This window comes from Tinamus guttatus, unplaced genomic scaffold (genome assembly GCF_059628265.1).
Source record: "Tinamus guttatus ecotype Peru unplaced genomic scaffold, ASM5962826v1 Tinamus_guttatus_pri_ptg000254l, whole genome shotgun sequence".
Lineage (NCBI taxonomy): Eukaryota > Metazoa > Chordata > Aves > Tinamiformes > Tinamidae > Tinamus > Tinamus guttatus.
In genome coordinates, this window is record NW_028288788.1 from 741,735 (window position 1) to 763,070 (window position 21,336).

At 46.9% G+C, this 21,336-nt stretch overlaps 1 protein-coding gene across 4 annotated transcripts; it reads right to left on the reverse strand.

Annotated features, from left to right (window-relative positions):
* Positions 1–77: 77 nt before the first annotated feature.
* PIAS4 (protein inhibitor of activated STAT 4) lies at positions 78–19,918 on the reverse strand. Of its 4 annotated transcripts, none has more exons than XM_088526767.1 (11): positions 19,865–19,918; positions 16,477–16,912; positions 10,729–10,813; positions 9,052–9,093; positions 8,571–8,661; positions 8,105–8,233; positions 7,912–8,017; positions 4,728–4,801; positions 4,386–4,546; positions 1,151–1,281; positions 78–452 (listed from the first exon to the last, which is right to left on the reverse strand). In XM_088526767.1, the coding sequence occupies exons 1-11, from the start codon at positions 19,889–19,891 to the stop codon at positions 247–249; spliced, it is 1,488 nt and encodes a 495-aa protein (XP_088382893.1). In that variant the 5' UTR covers positions 19,892–19,918; the 3' UTR covers positions 78–246. The 4 variants fall into 4 exon arrangements, with proteins under 4 accessions (XP_088382893.1, XP_088382895.1, XP_088382894.1 ...); XM_088526769.1 differs by lacking the exon at positions 19,865–19,918 and adding an exon at positions 18,588–18,606; XM_088526768.1 differs by lacking the exon at positions 19,865–19,918 and adding an exon at positions 17,259–17,412.
* Between the last annotated feature and the right edge of the window lie 1,418 nt (positions 19,919–21,336).

The window sequence follows — 21,336 nt, forward strand, 5'->3', positions numbered from 1 at the left end:
TGGGTCAGGCTTTGAGTGGGGTAGTTTTCCAACCAAGAAGCAGCTCAATGGTTTTATTTTTATTTTTTTGTTTTGCCTTTTTTTTTGTTTTCTCTCGTTTTAATGGTTAACTTGGAATAGGAAAGTCAAAGGTGATCAGGGAGGAAGGGAGATGAGGTGGGAGAAGACCTTCTCCCCCTCCTCCAGTTTAGTAAGCACCAGAGTATTCAAGTCTGTCCGTTCCAAGATCCAGAGCCACTTCCACAGTCAGCAGGCAGAAACTAAACCTTTCTCATAAGAGCAGCGTCGTTTTGGTTGGGGTCCGTCATCATCATCATCTTCCTCTTCATCTTCTTCCTCCTCTTCCTCCGATGAGGAGCTGTCCAGTGTTAAATCCACAACATCAGCAGTGGCCTTACCATTCTCACCGTTACTGTTCGGAGGGGGCAACAGCCCATTCACATCTGAAGAACCTGAGGAGGGGAGGGAGGGCTAATTAAGACACCTAATTGCCCGGCTCTGGGATGCTCCAGGTCTTCCGTGGCTCTGCGGCGCTCGACCGAACGGTGGCAGCAAACAAATTCCAGCCAAGCAGCAAGGCCGGAGCGCGAAGCTGAGCTCCTCCCCGCGGGCCCTGCCTCCTGCCATGCCCAAGGGCACCTGCACTGCCCGCTCCGAAGGTCCACCCGCAAACCGGGAACGGGATCCGCCGGAGCGGACGTCACCTAAAAAGCCCCATTCCTCGATCTGACCTCACGTGGGCTGCCCAACAGACCGTCAAAATCCTGTTTTCCCACAGAGAAAAAGCACGGTGCTGGCCCAGGCTGGTCTTGCTGGAAACGTTTCAGTTCATTCCAGAAACTCAGCTGCCAACAAACCATTCGGCGCTGCTCTGAGAACCACCCCAGTCTGCTAAGTGACCCGTTTGGATTTGCAGAAGCACAACTCAAGGGATCCAACTTCCCATCAGCAGCAACCACCCTCCTCCGCGGGGAGCTAACACATCCCTGTGGTGCTGCTCCTTATTGGAGAGAGGGGGAAAGGAAGGGGCTCTCCAGGGGCAGCTCTCTGAACCCCATGGCTTTTCCCAAGCCAGCTGGGAAGCTCCAGTTCTGCAGCGTGTGCACATTCCCCACGGTCATATCAAACCTTTAGCCCCCTGGATACTCACCTAGCACTAATATTGGACACTGAGGGCTGCAGCTCCGCTCCTTCTCAGCTCTGATGGGACACCAGGAGCCATCCACCAGATACTCGATTTCATCTGCATCTTCACATTCTGTCAGGATCTTTGACAGGAGCCTGAGCAGGAGAAAAGAAGCCATCAGCTGATTTCATGGTTATGGGCAGAATGCATTTAGCGACAGGCCGTCAACCTGGATCTTCACCATAAACAGCCTCAAAGTTAAGAGAAATTTGGTGGTAGCAGAAGGCTGCCAACAGACAGGCTTTGCAGTCGAGGGCTTATTTGGTTCCCCATGAAACCAACACAGGTTCCAACAACGCCAACTACCCCAGTCCTTCCCGACGACGTACCTCAACCATGAGCTAGCTTTCTAATTATGTGCAATTAGAAGACGGTCTTGCCTCTTCACCCAGTTTCCCAAGCCTGTGGTACCACTTCCAGACAGTTGTCTGATGCCCCATCTGGAGCTCTCACAGGGCTGGTGCAGGTACGTTCACACCGAGGCATTAGGAAAGGACAAAATATCCCCCTTACCCTCCCCATGGAGGGGTAACCAGAGTGAGGCCCTTAATTAAGGCTTATTTCACCTTGGAAACCAGGTGCTTTACTCTTATGTCCCACTCTTTGCTGAAAATGTTTATTTGGAAATGCCATCAAAAAACAATGTTCTGTGAGGCCTTCATTCACTTCTGGACTACACCATTTCCTTTCAGCAGGAAATTCCCAAAATCTCAGGATCCCAGAGGGCTGTTTGGGGCACACAAGCCTGGTTGGACACTGCTTGTCACGGCTCAAGCTGGACACGTGTCCCTGCAGACGGCTCTGTCATCTAGCAGAGCAACCACCAAGGCTGCAATTCCAGAAGAGCCAACAGGGCCCGGCGGATCTTCAACTCCACCAGGCAACCACTTCCTCAGGAGCCTACGCCCCCAAATTCTTTTTTTTTTTTTTTTTTTTTTTTGGATTAACTTAACACTCAGCCAAACTTCCCTCCAACTGACTTTTTGGGAGGTCTTTAGACTAGCTTGGTATGGCAGAACCAGGGTTGAAACCCTGTTTGCAAAGCAGAGACACAAATTCACGGCTTTTCCACAGTGACCTCCTCCGGAGGAGGAAGGATCTGTTCCCTGAAGCCCTGTGCAGGTCCCACAGTTCCTCGCACTTTCCCCCGCTGCAGCTTTGTTAGTGATCTGGAAGGAGCTGGATTTTCCTCCTGCTGCTGGCCGGAGGACAAAGCAAACAGGTTATCTGTGCCCAGGCTGTCCCACAGCGCCTGAAGAGCCGCAGCCGCCGCGTCGCATCGGCCCCGCGAACGCGGCAGCGTTGGGAGCGGGAAGGAGCCGCCCCGGCCGCTCGCTTCGCTGCGCCGCGGGAGCTGGACGCACCTCAACCGCTTCCCTTAACTCCCTGCGTTTGAGGGAGTCTCCAAGAGGCCAATTACACAAGGCAGGAGGGTGGAGATGGTTTTCCAGAAGCCAAGTGCATCTCGCTCCACCAGTCCTCGGCGTTGCCGTCGGCTGGGCTAGCGCCACAGCGGATGTCAGCGATCCCAGCCCATAAAACCCCCTGCATTTCTAGGCAACCGAGCTTCATCTGGGGGTGGGTGGAGATCATTGCTCACATTAATGCACTCCGTGTTCCTTCCTTTGCTCTTGGATGAGCGCCAGGCAACGTATCGTGCTCCTCTCTGGAGATCAGCCTCTGGAACCCATATTTCTGGGGATAAGAAGTATCGTGGCCAGCTTCCTAGCTTGCCTCAGGTGGCCTCTGCCGTCAGCCTAACCAGTTCTGCAGTCTGCATGCAGGACTCCCACCTGCCAGGCCAGGAAAGGGAGTGGGAGAGCTTCCATTTTAGAGAAATCCTCTTGAAAAAGACACCTGTGCTTTCGAGTTCTGCAATCTCAAACCTCAGATGAGCATCACCACCTCCAAAGCTCTCTCACACTGCCAAAACACAGTCCTCCCTCTTTCTTCATTTAAAGCAAGCCCTCTTTCCTCTTCGGAAAGAGACACAACAAAGCAACTGAAGTCTGGAGCCACGGGAAACGTAATTCCCGCAGGGGTTCCAAAGCAGCTGACAGGTGAGTGGCCGGTCTCACGCCACCTTCCACCAATTCGTGGCCAGAGAACGCTTGCCATGGCTCAGACAACACATGCAATTTCTGCCTCATGTTGCTCCAAATGCTTTTTGGAATTTCCTTTGCTCCAGTTCCCTCCTGTGCTTTTACCGCATTGCTCCAGCTATGCCAAATTCAGACACAGACAGTAAAAATAGAACATCCCTAATGCAGAAGCGGCAAGGGCTGCCTTGCTGGGAGCAGGGAATCGGGATGCTGGAGCGGCTCCAAGCTCCTCGCCCGCTACGGGACAGCGAGCGGCCCCAAGACGGCTGCAGGCTGACATAAACCCCCAGGGTCTGCCATGCAGGGACCCTCTTTGCTCAGATCGCTGTCCCAAATGCCGGTCCCCTCCTGACCTGCTCCATTCTGGGGCCAGCCAAGAGCCCCCAAGCCTTGCTGAGCACCCCAGGGTTTCCCGCTGCCACTGCTGGGTGCTGCAGGAGAGACCAGGGCTGGAGGCCTGGGGACCCTATAGGCAAAGCCACTCAACCCGGACAACATTCCCAGAGCGTAACTGTCCCTCCATGCGATTGCAACCCTCTCTTTTGCTTGGATTAGGCATTCATAGCACAAAAACTATACAAAAAGCATATCCAAATACTGCATTTTTACATCTATCTCAGCGAGATGAATATTTCAAGATATTTGCTTTAATAGCCAGCAGACAAGACCCCCTGACCACATGCCAAGAATCACCTGCAAGCTGCTAAGCAGCCCACATCAACAAGAAAACAGGAAGATATTTCCTACCAAAAAAAAATCACCTTATCGGGTGCTTATAAAGTGGTTTATTCCATGCAGCGTGACATCTGTCAAACAACGCAGCTGGTTGTGTGGGTTCAGCAGCCTGATGAAAAGAGTGAGGCAGTAAATGCTCGATTCTCAAAATGCTTTAGCATAATCTGAGAATCAAGAAGAGCAGGCCAACAGTCAAGGCTTGCTCAAACACATTAAGACAATTAAGTTAGAATATTGTGCACCAGCAGAACATTTATTTCTGGTATTGTTTTGAGGCAGACCTCAATCAGATGCAAAGACTAAAAAGACCCTGAACCCAGCAGAGAAAAGAAGTTGAGAAGAGAGGAGTGTATGTAACTCACCCGTCAATTATTAACTGGTCGTAGGGTGCTGGTTTGTCACACACAGGGCACATCCATGTGGGTTTTTTCTCATTCATCTGTAGGTAGAAGACTGCATCAAAGCACTGCAGATGCGCACAGGTCTCGGCCCGGCACGGCACAGACAGCCGCATCTTCACTAGCTGTTGGACCAAAGAGCAGAGGATCAGCAATAAACCCCACCCAGGCTATCAGCAGACAGTTCTCCACCTAAACAAAAAAGCTCTGACATGAAAGAAAAGGTTTGTTAGCCTGCAAAACTGGTCTGACAGTAAAATAGGGCTTCTTAGTAAAAACAGACTGAAATATATTGCAAAGACTTACCGGACAGATGAGAGAGACACGAACACCTGTAGTAGCGATTTCACTGTCTGGGTCCAAGCGTAACTTCTCTTTTACTGCAGCAAAGCAAAGAGGAAAGAAATAACAAACTCAGACCTGGCAACAACGTGTATGTAGTGCAGGTCAAAGAGCTCACAACAGCCCTTGACTGGGTCCAAGTCACTTCAGCAATGACAACCTCTGCCAGCCAGGGCCACAGGACGCAGAAGAGAGACAGCAATTGTGTCAGACACAGAAAGCGTCGTTGAATTGGACAGAGAACAGCAGACTGCAGCGCTCTGTAGTTTTCTCATTACCAGGGCTGAGACACAGCTTAGCTAGCTGAAAACCTTGGGCGTGATGAAGCAGCTGGAATATTTAAGTCCCTACTCAACACGCACATTCGACCCCCTTCCCAATGACTCAACCTTCCCAGGCAAACAGCACAAGATGCCTTGTCCAAGCAGAGCAAATGAAGAAGGGACAGACTTCAAAGGCACAGGGATGAGGAGAGAGCACTGCCTGCCTGGTAACCACTAGCTTCACTGTTAATGCTCTCTTACATGACCCTTCCTCCTCTGTTGGAGGAACTACAGGCTAAACAGCTGAAGTACATAGAAAAGACCACACTGCTGATTGCCTTTTTCATGCTGTTGTTATACTGAAGCATCCAGCTGGGGGTTAACTTTGCCATCATCCACATTCAGAAAAAGCTAAGACAACCCTGACTTGCTGCTATTTACTATTGGTCACGTGGGGATGGAAAACTCTAGCACGTGGCAATAGACTCTGAAGTGAAGACGTTTGAGGCTTATCTGGTCATTAGCAGAAGCAGGATGAATTTTATTCCCTCCTGAGATCAGTGGCAATAAGACAGGGTCACCTCCCCTCTGCTGAGATGCAGAGGGAGGGCCCCTACAAATGGGCCAACACAGGACACAAATTGGCAAGAAACCATATCTCATCATTTCCCTAACAAATTAACAAATCAGCCTCCTCTAATATTACTTGACTGCAGCTCTCCAGCTCATTTATCCCAGCAGCCTGTCTCACAGGAACCACAAAGAGACCCAAGAGGTACCAGAGCAGAAAACTTGAAGCCTAAGCCAAAGTGTCAGCCATATAAAAAAAAAATGTCAAAAGCAGCAATCCGGTGTATTTGAAAGGAATCAGCCATGGGAAAAAAAAAAAAAAAAAAAAAAAAAAAAAAAGGAGGTAAGAAGCCCTCTCCCTGCTGCCACATCCCGGAACAAAAAAGCCAGAGGAACTTGCAGACAAATTGGGAACAAGAGCAGATGTGCAGGTCCCACAAGTGAAGGTGCCTCCTCAAGGTGCAGAACTGACACAAAAAGTTAACTTTGATCTATTAAACAGCTCTTACAGAACAGCTGTTGCTAGCAGAGCTGCTTGGAAAGGCCTAAGACAATCAAATTTATCATTTATTTTAACCTTTTCATACCGTAACAAGACGTCTCCAGTCAATGAATATACACGCAGTTTTGCAACATACAGCCCCAATTAGAGAGCAACTTCTCAAATGAGATTCTAGGATTTGGTGGTGTTTTATTCACATTAAAACACATCAGTTGCAGTGACTCAAAGGAAGGGGAAAAAAGAGCTTTTCCAAGATCTCCCGATCCCAAATCAAGCTGCCTTAAGCTTGCTCTTAGGTTCACAGCTATGTAAATAAGCAGCTCTGTTTCCAGACAATGTTCCTACTAAAGTCAACAGAAGCATATGCAAAGGAAGACGAGCCAGCCTCGAGATGCAGCTGAAGTCAAAGAGTAGCTTTAGTATGTACTGAGGGATATTACAATGATCAGAATGTGGAACCACTTCCAAAACAGACTAGAGCTTGAGCAGCAAAGTTTACAAGCTATTTGGGCCTGCCAGTTTCAAACATCCAAACAACTTCCAAGCAGGAACAGGCCAAAAGAAACAAAACGAGATCATCTTCCTATTTGGTTAAATTTAAAAACACCAAACACAACTCATCTCTGCTCAGTTCACTTAAAAGTTCCAGTGAACAGCAAAAAAAGGGAGCCCATCCAAAGCTTCTGCCTCCTGAGAACGGTGGGTATTTAACGAGTGGAATTTTTTGTTATGTCAGTAGGTGTCCGTCACAGTGGTCTAATATGGTCAGATGGCTGTGAACGCTCTATTTGCTTTCGCACACAGATCTAGAAGTGTTCAGCAGGTGCTGCAGAAATGCTGCACTTCCACAGATGAAGATACAGTTTGGTTAAAGTGGCAGCATGCCCCGCAGTACAGATGTTGTCTCCAGTTAGAGATCTCAAGATCTGACATGCCTGAAATTCTCATCTCTCCTATAAGGGGCAACCTATCTTGAAGTTACATTTCTTACGTCTGCTAAGAGTTGCCTGTGGTCTGAGCAGCACATTTTAGAGGCAATCGTGGTCCACAGCATTAGTGCTTCGTTCCATATAAGGGAGTTTAAAGAGACTCTCTGGTAACGGTAAATAACTGGAAGGAAATTCTCCAGTGTCTTGGAAACTGTAAGTCAGACTGTCTTGGAAAGGTAATTTCCCCTCATGTTTACAATAACATTTGCCTCATGCCAAAGTGATTTACCCGAGTGGTCTAGGATAAGCATCTTTGGGGATCACCTCTTCTCTGAAGGTCTCAAGGCACATGAAGGTGCTGGGGGTGAAATCCCACTCCCAGGAGTCACTGGGGATTGGGCAGCAGGACATTTTCACCAGGATCCCTTGCTCCAGAAATCTCCTTTGGAGATAGTGCGGGTCAAGGCCAAGGTGCTGTGGTGACGTTTGTCAGCTCGTAACTACTCTGGTGAAGGCACGAAGCCACTCGTGTCAGAAGGACATTGGCTTCCAGCAGCACTTGCCACAAGACAACCTGGGGACAAATTCTAATCCAACTAAGTGCTTTGGAGATTCTGGAGAGCCACCAGAAGCATACTGCTGGACTTGCACACAGGCTAGGGGCAAATTCATACAACTAATACACAATTCAGTGAGTTTGTGCAAATCTGTTTTCTGTGCAAATCTGTTTTCATAGAGCCAGAGAAAAGTAATGGCATGAAATTTGGCAGCTGCTGCCACACAAATTTCTAGTAACCTGATTACTAAGGAATGCAGCAGACCTTAAGGATTGCAGAGATGCACAGTGAGCCTCCCCTAGTCATCTCCGAGGCAGACGTACTCACCAAGTGCTTTGCACAGTTCTGGATGCTTGATCCCAATGGTTTTCAACCTCTGCAGCAGCTCTGCTGAGGTCATCTGTCGCACCAAGTACAGCCCCACGGAATAACTCTAATGAGAGAGGGAAGGGAGAGAATGAGTGAGGCTGCCCTCTCACGCTGGCCCGTGTGGCTTGGCATGATGCCCCTCAGCACGTACCTTTCCGTAATTCCCCCAGGTTACGGTGATGCGATTAGTTGCTGCAGACAAGTACATGAGATGGGTGAGGTTGATGGGACGACAGGGCCTTTTCGGTTCCACACCAGGTTTGTTTGATGGATAGTAGCCCTAGGGTAGGAAGATTTTTTTGTATTATTATTATGATATGAGATTTTACTGAAGATGCTGCTAGAAGAGCATCTATTCAACAGCTTGGCAAAATCCTACTCGCCCGCAATTTCAAAAAGGGAGTAGAACAGAGCAGTCTGAACATAGAATGACAGGGAACAAGTCTTTCTACAAGTTTAACATCACCATTAATGCATTAGAAAAACAGCTTGAAACTCAACAGTATGCTTTTATGCTCTGAATTCTTGTCTGCATTTATCAGAAAAACAGCTTCCATTTATATTACCCAAGTCCCTGCTAAGTTGCAATGTCATGCTTCCCAGCGGAGTGCACTTACCGGCACCGAGCAGTAACTGTGATTCACCTTCACTGCAATGTTTGGGGGATACTGATCCTCCTGAGGAGAACTAGTGTCTGTGTAGCAGATCCTGGAAAGAAACAATTCCTCTCTTAAGATTCCCATGCCTTTTCCCTTTTCCTTTTTTTTTTTTTTTTGCGAGCCACCACCACACCAACCCATGCTCCCTCCTCTGGCCAACCCAAAGCCAGTTCTACTCAGCTCTCCCAGCTGTCTGCTCCTGACAGTTGGGCAGCAGAATCTGCTACTCTGTTGTTTTCTATTACATCTCTAACTGAAGGGAAAAAGAGGTGAGAAAACAAAGCTGAAGATGCTTGCATTAAGTCTGTGAACAAACTGCTTATTGTATCTCTGTAACTAATAATAAAAACAACACTGAAACTTCTACCACCTGCTTGCGCCTTCCCTCCTCCCCAACCTTGCACCTCATGGGTTTAATTTACCCCGTGCTCAGACTTACCTTAGCACAACCTGAACTGATTTCACACCAGGCTGCAACTCCCTAATAGATTAGAGAAGAAACTTGTTTTAAAATGTCAAAAAAACATCCCACAAGAATTATCTTCTAGAGTTTTATTTATATTGTACAATTCGCTCTGCAGACAGCAGTGGTCAGCAGTCCCGCAAAATTTTCTTTCCTAAAGAATCCTCCCACAGCCTTTCCCTGGGTTTTCAAAGCTGTAAAAGCACTGGGGGAAAATATTGACTTGTCTGGCATATTTTCTTTTATTTATCAGGATTTAATACCCCCTCCCCCAGCAAAATCTAGGTTTTAAGGCCAAGATTATCAGATGGTATTCCTTAAGACTTTCTTTGTTTAATTGTTCAACTGAAGCTGTTCTTGCAAACGAGCAGAACAACTGTTAGTATTGCTAGCTCAGAGTAGCACTATTCATAGTAAATCCCGTTACACCTGATTTTGGAAAAGGTATATTCCACAGAGCAAGGGTGTTTTATCAGAAAACTTGATACACGGGTATAAACCTACCCTTAATGCTGCACAGGATGCAAGATAAGAGAGAACAAAACCTCAGAATTTCGCCTTCAGTTGCCTCTGGAAACACCTCAGTCCAATTTTGTAATTTAATTGTTGTAATTTGAGGGATGGGTGGATGGGGAAGAACTTCTGTTTACCTGACAGAAGGGAGCTGCTCTGGCAGTTCTAGAAACCACATGGAAAATATCTGGATACTACCCACAAGAAGTAGAGGAAAACAAACCTATGTTCAGCCATCACTCTAGACAAGCGAAGGCACCCACTGAAAACACTGCTATGGAATTACTATATATAAGTCATGCTACAACAGTGAAAGCTTTTGCACAAATCCCAATATAAGGGAGAAAGAGAGAATGGAGAATCAGGTGTAACACAGACAGTCTCTTATCACCCTAAAAGGCTTCTGTGGTCTATCATGTCCCAAGTCTTCAGCATCCCTCTGCTAACCTACCGGGATCACAACGGTAATCAAGAAATCAATTCTTCCTCCTGGTTCTGTGATAACAGTACAGTCCACTGTCTAGAGATGTTTTTTTCTTTTAAATAAAGGTTTTGCACTTAGGTTTGGAGGATCTCTGACATCACTTTTCTATTCCTGGCAGCAAGGGCCAAAGCAACAGGTCAACAAAAGAGGAAGCTTTAGGGTCTGTGTTGACACCTTTCACCTGTTCGTTGTTTGAATCAAAAGTTACACCATGACAGAGGTCATAGTAAATCCGAATGGGTGCGAGACGTTTGCTTCTGTAGTTACTACAGTATCCCTTTCAAAGAGGAAGCTTTCTTTCAGAGGAAAACAGCATCACACGTTTAGCTTCTGAACTTTGGATGCAAAGAAAAAACTGCAAATATTCACACTGCAAGCCCAGCAAAGAATCTGGCTCACTGGCAACTTTGTGATTTTTTTTTCTGACCGGGTGTACTATTCAAAGAAAAGATTATAGGAGCAGCAGAAGTAAAATCTAGAGAGTTAGGGGGATAGAACTACATCCAAAAATCTGAGATATTCATGTTCAAAGTGGCCCATCTGCTAGTGTATTCAAATACACTGTTTCCATACAGAGGACAAAGCTCCTACAGATGAATAACACAAAAGAATTACCCAGCAACAATTCTTAGTGTTAATACACAAATAAGAAATACCTGGAATTTCTGATCAGCTCCACTTGTCTCGGTGTCAATGCAAAGATGCACGGACTTTCCTGAAGCTTCTCGTTATTCTGCGGAACTGAAGAGAAAAAAGGTAGAGACTGCATCAAGCTAACAGCAAACCAGCAACACCCAGTTCTTCTTACACTGCTAAGCACAGGGGGAAAGAAACGATGGTTTAAGCTGTGGTTGTTTCCAAGTTAGCCAGTACTGGAATTTGCTTCCATGCAGCTAAAGAGCTGTTGCACTAGAGCTCCAAACATCATACACTCTCTTAAGAAGATAATAAAGCAAGGTTTGGTAAATGCACTGCTGGCTACAGCACTGCTCATTTGCTGCTTGCCCCTTTTGTTAGCCAGCAGACTAATACACAGCAGATTTGGCTTCCCAGCCCCTGCAAATAATTAATGAGCCAACGAGAGCATTTTCATATAAGAACTCACAAGCAGCATCACAGAGACCATAAACCCAGGGAACGCAGGAGAGAGGAAGGAAACAACTAAAAAAGACCAGCTTAGATGATAAAAATAACATCACCACAAAACAGCTCAAAGGGAGAAAAAACATTTGCAAGTGCAGGAGAATGATGATGCATTTATAGGTGGGGTGTTGTAGGAGTCACAAGCCTTTTATCCATTCACTCTTTTGTTTTAACATCAAATGTATTTACAAATGTGGTTAATATTGAGCTTGAGACTTAGAAGACTTCAAACTTTTGTTTAGTACCTTTTACTAAAGTCAAGGAGGCTATTTTTGTTATTACTATCAATGCACATTTCCAGCTGAAATCATAGCTCTGAATTGGTGAACCTCGTTAGACAAACATACGAAACAAGAAGTCACAAAGAGCTCTTTGTCTTTTTTAAGCAAGAGGGTTTTTTAAATCATTTTAATTACTAGCTTATTCAAAGCCAAAATATCAGAATTTGAAAAGCAGGAAAATATGTTTTACTGTGTATGGCTAAAAATGAGATGAAGAAAAGAATAAAACTTCAGCAGCTCTAAGATCTTGAAAGATGTAGTGAAAAACTGATTCACTGACTATGGATGCTTCCCTTTGAAAATTCAGCTTGAAAAAGGCAGAAAGGGGTTTTGCAAAATGGAAAGAAAATGATTATCTTTATTCACTTTTAATTAAATAGAGTTTCCATTCAAATGCCTCTCAACCAAAATAGCCACCAAGTAATAAAGCATTTCCTAAAGACTGAATCATTCACCACTTTCTAATAATAAACAAATAAAAATCATGTTGTTATCACTGCTTAAAGGATCGTCTGTAGACACAACTGTGCTGCTGATGGGCAAGTTATACAAAAGCAAAGGAACTCTGCTAGGAAAACCAAATTGATTTAAAAGCACCACACGTTTATACCAATTCTCCCTGCAAAAGCTCCCTCTTACTTGACAGAAGAGCCGTCTCGAGCTGCCTGCAGAACTAGCTAGCACCGTTAGAGGATGCCCTGAACAACAGCTGGTCTCTACCCAGCAGGCTTGATGCTAGAAAACTTTGCTGGAGAGGAAGCCATGAATTTTAAAATATGTAATTCCTGCACTTCTATAGCATCCCAAACAGCTGCTGAACGTACCAAGGACAAGTACTGCTCCAGGACTGTGACTTTCTTCCAAAGCAACTGAAATGTCGCTGCTATCACGTGCAGCAGACAACGGAGAGTTTGGACACAGCCCTCCTGGAGCATCCCCACACACAGAACGCTGCTGAAAACCCATGCAACACACACACACTCCAAAAGATACAAGACTGCTAGGCAGGCTCAGTACACGTCCATGCAGATCTTGTTGCCAGTAGGGATCAGAATTGGATGCTCCAGAGGAAAGTGCAGAGGAACTGCCTACAAAAACTGGGAGAAAACAGAGCTGAGCAATGACCCAATTTTCCTTCAAGATCTTGATTCTGGAAAATAAGCCCAAGCTCCAGCAGGTACACTCTGCTATCCAGCAGCCATACCTTTGCTAAGCAATCAGGAAAATATATTAGGATTTTAAAGCTAAATGTATTAGACAAGCGAGTTTCAGCCAAGACGGTGGCCTTTTCCACTCACGAGTCTCTGTTCCTTGACTTGCACAACTGCTGTTGAGATAAATTTTATTTTTAATAGATGACAACAGCAAGAAAGCGGTTTTTAAGGCCGAGCTTGATCAGCAGTTCTCCAAACAAGCCAAAGCACTAAAATTCAAAAACCCAAAAGGACTTGGCTAATACTCAGGATAAATAAATAAAAAATAAATAAAATAAATAAATAAAAATAAATAAATAAAAATAAATAAATAAAAATAAATAAATAAAAAAATAAATAAAAAAATAAATAAAAAAATAAAAAAAGATAGTAACCTATCAAAAAATGAGATTTATCCTGCTTTACCTAAGGAGGTGCCAGTAGGTATGCACATTTATTGACAAGGTGCACAGGCACTCCCACCACAAAGCTCCTGTAAACACTCTTGTTTCTTAGCTAGTTAATCAAAATGCAATGTATAAAATATATTAGCATTCATTCCTTCTAAAAAGGTATCTCACGGATCTTAGTTTTAAGCCTTATGAACCCAAGAGGATAATGATGTAAATTAGAAGACTTCTTTCATGTTGACATGCCTAAATCAACCCAGAAAGCTGCTGAAGAAGCTGTTTCTGTGCAGATAACTCCAAGGCCCAACTGAATGCTTAAATTGTCCAAAATCATGCAGGCAGGTATCAAATATGCGGTATCAACTGGTTCACAATGGACCTAACCAATTTGCTCCGGCTGAAACCACCTTTGTCTACAAGTCTCCCAGTAACCTGACACTTCTCCAGGGAATCTGTTTGCCTAGAGACCAAATTAGGCTTTGCCCACTTCACCTTTGCTCTCAAGGCAATAATTTTAAAGAGGCAAGAGACCCTTTTGATTAGCAAATATGCTTCCAATTGAAGCCAGGGACATATAAATTACTTTTCCCCTATTCCCACCACAGTTTTATGCTTAAAATACCTCTTTTGTAGCCAAGGGTAACGTACTGCTACAACAGCAGCCTGGTACTTTTAAACACATCTGGGCACTCAGATCTCTTTCAGATACTTCTACATTGCAAATTTGAGGTTCACAAGCAGCTTACATTTGGTCGAAACACAAAAAGGAAATTTCCATGTACAAGAAGTGTAGAAGGACACAGCTTCCACATAGGAAAACATGCCTTCCCCCCCCCGCCCCAGCTTAGTGTTTTATCATCCTTCCACACTAAACAGGGTCCATACAAATATATTTTCCAATTTTTGAGATCATTTCAGAACTATATCTTGTCAGAGGAACCCACGGTTCTGTTGCAGTTAACAACGTGAGTAGGGAGCAGCAGGTATCCACAGAGTGCTGAAACCAGTCCCAGCTGAACTGAGGCACAAACACTTCTTCTTTCCATTGGTGTAGGTAAAAGGAACTATAGCTGCTGACCACAGAGTTGGGAAAGTGAAACAAGAGTGTAAAAGACGTCCCAGATCCCAAAGAGGCGACTGGGACAACGAAGACTGAACATCTGTTCAATATCCATCTCCTCAGCAGCCGTCCCCAAAGGTTAAACTGAAAACACTCTCATCGAAAGGGAAAATTAGTCAAATAAGCTCTAGGGAGCAGGGTGACCCAGGGGAGATGTCGGCTAACACAGAGCCAAGTTACTAAATTTAATGAGATTTCTGGTCTCATGTACAAAATTTAATATCAACCTTCCATAAAATCTACTAATTGCAATAAGCACCTCCCTGCTCCTGTCCCATCTCTAGGCGTTTCCAACTCAAATTTATTTTTCTTCAAAATATTGTATTTGCATTTTTTCCTCCTTTTTTTTCTTCACTTGACATTCAAGGCTGAATTAACCCATTGCCCAAATTAGTGTTTAAAATAATTTTACTTTTACAGCAGCAGCTACCCCTTGACAGTGACCCCTTAATATCACAATATTAAGGTATCTGCTGCCTCCAAATGCAGACAAAAGTCATATACATATCAAATACCTGATTTATCTCTTTTCTTTCTTTCTTTTTTTTTTTAAACACAACGGTGAACCGCCCTGAAGTCATCAACACAGAAATAGGTGTAGACAGGGGAAGTCATGCAGCGCTATGCACAAAGGATAATAAACATATGGAATAAATTATTAGGGAAGACAACTGAAAAGGGATATAAATGAGCTCAAAAGCTATCCAGACTAGCCCATGAAGGCAGAAGAGCATGAAAAGGTCTAATAAAAAAGGCAAAAAGATGGAATTAAAAAATTATGAGTGCAAGCACACTGGACCGGATGGCCATTTACTGCTCTGAAAAATGCATCTTCCACTGATACAGAGGGCAGCTTTAGCAATTTCTGAGTTGTCGTCAGGCAAATTGCACAAAAGCTCAGATCACTGTCAGCAAATTCCAAACATTTGTCTACCCCGATCATACCAGGCGGCAAGAGCCCCTGTGCACCTCTTTATTCAAATTTCTAACATATGATCCAGCCCACCATGCACCTGCACAGGCATAAAATGCAATTATCTTCATCTATGACAGGTTTTTTCAGTCCTCAGGCACATCAGAAGCATGTTTTTCAACAAAGGAAGATCAGACTCCCAAGTTTGACATTCACAGTACTGAGGCCTGGTATTACCACATTTTCTTTACGAATTACTGAGGCTGAACACCACACAATGATACTGCCCATGTATAAAATATCTTCACTGCAAAAACACTACATCTAACTTCAGTGACAATACGCTTTATGGCTCAGACCTAAAATAATGAAAAGTCAGACTTCTAATCCCAAAGTAGGAGAAAGCATTTCTTCCAGTTCCTCAAAATACCTGGTAACGTGCACAAAGAATTGTGACAAGCATCAGAAAAGAAACCATGAGAAATTCTCCTTGTTACATGTACCACCTTCTTTCACCCTCAAGAGGCTTTATGTTAAGTATGTTAAGCACTGAAACACAGCATTAAAGCAGAACATGTCGGTCTACTTGCCTAGCACAGGTGCAAGACCAACAGAAAGGAAGTGTTTCTTCAATCTACTGCTACGTGAGGGAACAGATCGCGACGCACAGTGCTGCGATGTTACTCTTCATTGGGAATGCTGCAGTGTATGAGCTACAGCCAAACAAGACAGGCTTTCAAAATACAATTCAACACGAACACCTTTGTGTTATAAGGCAAAAGGAAAACAGCTAAGAATATTCTACTCCATCCTTAAAGTCTTAGGGAAGAAGCAGAGGAGACTTTCATCACAACATGAATCCTAGAATCCTTAAGGTTGGAAGGGACCTCTAGAGATCATCTAGTCCAACCCCCTGCACACGCAGGGTCACCTAGAGCACGTGGCACAGGGCTGCGTCCAAGCGGGTTTTGAAGGTCTCCAGAGAAGGAGACTCCACAACCTCCCTGGGCAGCCTGTTCCAGTGCTCTGGCACCCTCACTGTCAAGAAATTTTTCCTTAAGTTCCTGTGGAACTTTTTGGCCACCACTGAAAAGGTGCTGGCCCCATCCTCTTCACTCCCTTCCTTGAGGTATTTATAGACACTGATCAGGTCCCCCCTCGGCCTTCTCTTCTTCAGGCTGAATAGGCCCAGCTCTCTCAAGCCTCCATCACTGAGCTGGAGAATCACTTCCATCACACATTTTTACTGAGCCTCAAAAACACTGCCACCTTTTTGACACTTCTTATCTATTTCAGTTTTCTTTCCCAGTCCAATTACTGCAGAAAAGCCCACGGAAAACTCACCTAATTCTGTTGGCTTCAACAGTTCATCCAGGGTCGTATAAAAGGGAAGTTTCACCAGCCGAACTTCAGGCTTGACGACTTTGGGCGGCAACCTTCCCAGTCCGTTAAGGTATTTCCCATAGAGTGCAGGATAGTCAATATTAGTAGTCGAGATAGAAGTCCTAGCAACAGAGCTCCCACGGTCATATGAGGAATGTATGGAGAGCGCGTCGGGAGAGCGGTGCTGCTGCGGCTGGGGCTGCCCTGGTTCAGAGCTCTTCTTGGCATAGCGAGTCTCATAGAGCTCTTTAATCTTCTTGAAAACTTCAGGGCTACAGTCAAACTGAACCAATTGCAGTGCTCTGGTGACTAGTTCATGTTTAAGTCCACTTTTACTCCTGCCAACAAACCCCAGCAACATCTGAAGATCCGAGACTCGGAAACTCATCACCATGTTCTAGGAAATAAAAGATTAGAGGTGTTCTTACAATTTTAACAGGAGAAAGTGTCAGTTCTCACTATACTCTATGCATGGAAAGTGCTCTACATAGAGAATCAAAAAAGCTAAAAATTAGCTGTTACGCACCCGATCAACATTTATTTTAGTAAGTGCTTGTTTGAGCAAGGCAAATACAAAGGATATCATAAATTGGAGGGAAAAAAAAAAAAAGAAAGAACAATTCACCCCAATCAGAGAAATGACACAGGATGGTCACTGAGTTAATCCAAAATCATGCGTGCTGACTGATAAACATCCTCAAGGTAATTCTACTCCAAGCAATAGTAATCACAAAGGATAACACATTAGAAACTTAATCTAAAATACTGTTAGCAGAAGGCAAAGGAGAGAAATGAATGTGGACTGGAGGGAGAAGGACATTTCAGGGAACTGGGGCTGCTCATTCATTAGGATTACAGCATTTCAGCACACCTAGATATTGTCTGTAGGTGCAAAACCAGAAATCCTTAACTCCTCCTTCCTATGCAGCGTCTTTGAAAAAGTACCAGATATTTTGGGCTAAGGAGTGATATTAAAAGACTCTTAAGAGGGAAAAGAATGTTCCCATAAGAAGGATACCTCCATCTGGGGGCTTCTCCCATAATTACAGCCACTCACTATTTTTGCTGGACTGCTACTGGTTTCAATGTTTTCATAAGCAATAAAAGATTCTCCGTCTTCGCAAATTCACTCTCTTGCTGCTGTGGAAACTCAAAAGGCCTATAACTTGTCAGTGGATTCAAAGACCATCCTATACTCTAAAGCACCTTCCCACAAAACTAAGAACCAGAAATTATTTCAATTTCTCTAATGCTAGAGTCTGGTCAGATTGATGTTTTGGTTCAAGCAAGCTGAATGACAATATATTTCATAGATAAGCATATATTTCCTTGAGATTCCTGCCAGTTTGTCATAAATTTCAGAATTTCATGAAGAAATCCCAATTGTTCCATGGCAAAGACAACAGGAGAAGAGCTTCAATACAACACTCTTCCCCAACCTACCCTTGTTTGTTGCTTATATTAAAAAATGTCTAAAAGTCAAATTTCTGTGAAAATTAAAATAGTGGTCTTACGGTTTCCTAGGGAAAAAAAAAAAAAGATATGGATGAATTATTTTTTTTAAGCTACAGTTTAGCCCAGAAGCATTTCACAGCCACATATGTCTGCGTGGGAAAGAGACTACAGAAAGAATATCATTTTGTTTTCTCCCTTTTCACAAAATCTGTCATTTAATCTGGAAATCCAAAAAATGATAAAGAACTTCACAGAGATGTCACGGGTTGCAGCTGAGATTTTCGGTAGCTATGATGCATCCCTGAACACTTTTGATGTGAGAAAAGAGGAAAAGTAACTTTAAAGAGGACAGAAAAGATGTTTAATTGCTAGAGTGGCAGGATTCAAGAGCTCAGAAATCTCTACTTCAGTGCGGCTAGATCCCACCTGCGCGGTCCTGGACAGGCTCAATTTCTTGCCTCTATTTCTTCTGTCTACAAAATGGAGAGTGTGTTGGTCTCTCTGAAGAACTTCAAGGCTAACCAGCCTATTTGCAAAGATAACCACGGCGAGGCTGCGATGCGCTTCGGCGGCGCAGCAGCAGGGAAGTCACATGAGCCTAACACAGATATTCCTACCCTCGCTGCTCCGCACAGCCGCTCACAAAGGGGAATCGGGCCCAAGAGTTTCCCCGCAGTTTACGTTCCAAAGGGTTTAAGATCTAGAAGGACACTAAGGTTCGGGTGGTAGCAGCAGAACAAGTTTTCATACAAAGAAAAACGCATTGCTGAGGCTTAGATCTGCATGAAAACATAAGCTGTACATGGATCCTGTTAACTACTGAGGCTACTTATTGCTAAATTTAAAGTCAGCTCCTCCCCTCGGGGAAGCCTCGCATCTGAGTGGCATGGAGCGTGTCACTCAAACGACGGCGAAGGAGGCAGGCGATCAAGCCCTGGGAACGGGAACGCACCTCCTCCAGAAGAGTCCTGGCCACAATAACAATGAGAGGAGCCAAATACTAGGGAGAGCAGAGACCAGGGTGGCTTTTGGAATAGTCTCCCCATGTCTTATTTTTTACAACTGGCCGGCTACCTCCTTACTTTTTAGCTACCCTCATAGGTGCTGATAACAATTTCCCGGCGCTGAAGTTGCCCGGTAAACACCCTTTGCAGCAGCTTTGCCCGGGCACTGCAGCGCGAAGCCGGTGGCAGCGCAGCGAGTCACCCCTCCACGAGAGAGGTGTCCACAGAGCGAGGGCAGAGCAGCGAGCTGGGACCCGGAGAGGGGAAAGAAATTCAGGAGAGATGGGAGAGGTGCTGAAGGAGCCGTGGCGGCACCGCAGGCACGGGGTGCAGCTCGCCGGAGGGTCGCGGGCAGAGGGTTCATTTGGGAGCGCCTCGGATACAGGCGGGAGCCCCCGCACCCGGCAGAGCCCGTGGCGGGGCAGGCAACTAGGCACCTTCTCCCAGCTCTGCCCCAGGCTCCCCGCGCGGCGCGGAGGAAGGGGGGAGGCGGCAGCTGCGGCCCCCGCGGCTGAGCAGCTCCTCGCCGGGGAGGCTCCCCAGGGGCAGCCACCTGCCGGAGAGCATTAACCGTGATTAACGGCTGGGGCCGGGCACGGCGCAGGCCGCGGGAGCTCCCGGGAAAAGCCCGGACCCACCGGGCCGAGATGAGGTGGGGGAAAGCGAGCTGAGCCTGGCGGGGGGCGCCGGAGGCCGGGGCGGCTCCTGAGGTAAAAGGGGGAGGGGGGGCTGGTCCCGGGGGTGCCGCCCCCCCCCCCAGTACCCAGCTCCGCGTCGCCCTCCCCGCCGCGCCGCTCCCCGCCGCCGGGAGCCGCCGCCCCGCCTGGCCCGGGGGCCTCGGCCGGCGGCAGCGGGGAGGGTCGGGGGGGAGGGGGGCGCCGCTCACTCACTTTCGCCTCCACCAGCTCCGCCGCCATCTTGGCCTCCAGCGTCCACCGCGCCGGGAGCCGCCGCCGGGTCACGTGACGCGCGCGCGGCAGGGGGAGGAGCCGCCAAGCGGACGCACCGCCCAATCCGCGCGCGCGCCCTTCTCCCCGCGGGCCGCGGCGCCGCGGCGCATGCGCACTGGCCACGCCCCGCCCGGCGACGCTTTCCCGGGAGCCTTAAAGGGGCAGCGCCCCCCCGAAAACGGGCCAGGGCTGTTTCACCGGGGGAGGGGGACAGAACCGGCTCGGCTCGGCTGCCTTAGAGAGGAAGCAGCGAGGTGCGGGGGACCACGCACGATACTCCCAACATGGCTCTAGGGGCAGCGAGGCTCTGGCAGGCCCTGCTGCCGTGGGGGGCAGCGAGGCCCCAGGGTGACCGGCAGCACCGTGAGCCTCTTCCGTTCTGGCCTGGAGCCTGCCCGAGGCCTTGGCGCCCTCCCCCGAGGCCCGGGTGCTGCCGTGGCCCCGCCGGGAGAGGGCGCCCAGCCTGGCAGGGTGCCAGGTCCAGGTGCCTGTTGTTTTGCTGCAGGCTGTTTGGGGGAGCACAGGCAGCTACAATGAGCTTCCCCGAGCTCGGAAACCTCCGTGGAGGGAGAGAAACGGGGGGGTTTGGTGGCTCTTAGGCTGGTCCCCTTCAGAGGAATGCGAAGGGCACGAAGGTAATTCTGTCTGGGGCAGCTCGTTGCAGGCTTTGCCGCTCCGTCGCAGACCGCGGAGCTGCCAGGCCCTCGTGCGTGCAGCAATTTCTAGGTGCCAAGGGAGAAGCCGATGTCTCCAAGAATGCTACATCCACCCAAAATGTCTCGTGTGTATCCTGAAGGGAGCTTCCCCAGCCACATGTTGCCTGGATGTCCCTCTGTGCCTGCTGCGGTCTGGACGCTCCGTTTGGAAGCGTGAGGCTGGGTGACTTCAGGCTGAATTCAGGGGACAATGCAGAGCTATGGGGTGTCTGGATGCCACTGCTGGTAGGTGAGGGGGGACGGTCCCAAGGATTCCATGCCATTGGAGGACACGGAAGATTTCCAGCACTTTCCCTTTCTTGCCATCAACGCAGTGGGCTAATTAAACAAAGTCATTTGGCTGGTTTCCCAGGCGGGCCAACATGTTAATGAGGCTCCCCAGCCTTCCCTCCCTGTCTGACCAAAGCCAGGGTTGGTGCTAAAAAATTCAAACGGTTGCCAAGGCAACCCCAACAGCTGATAAGTCATCTTGTCACAAGGGGAGCGCAGGGTGCGCAGCCTCCCCGGGGCCAAGGTGATCCCTGCTGCAGCTCCAGCAGCAGCTCCCTGGGCATCACAGGCAGTGGAGGGGACCAGTGGGCTCAGGATGGGGTGGGAATTTGGCTGCAAACCAAGCCAGCAGGGTGGCTTGGGGACAAAGTGGCTTGAATTCACAAGAGTGTTTTTTTTTTTTTTTTTTTTTTTAAGATTGCAGCT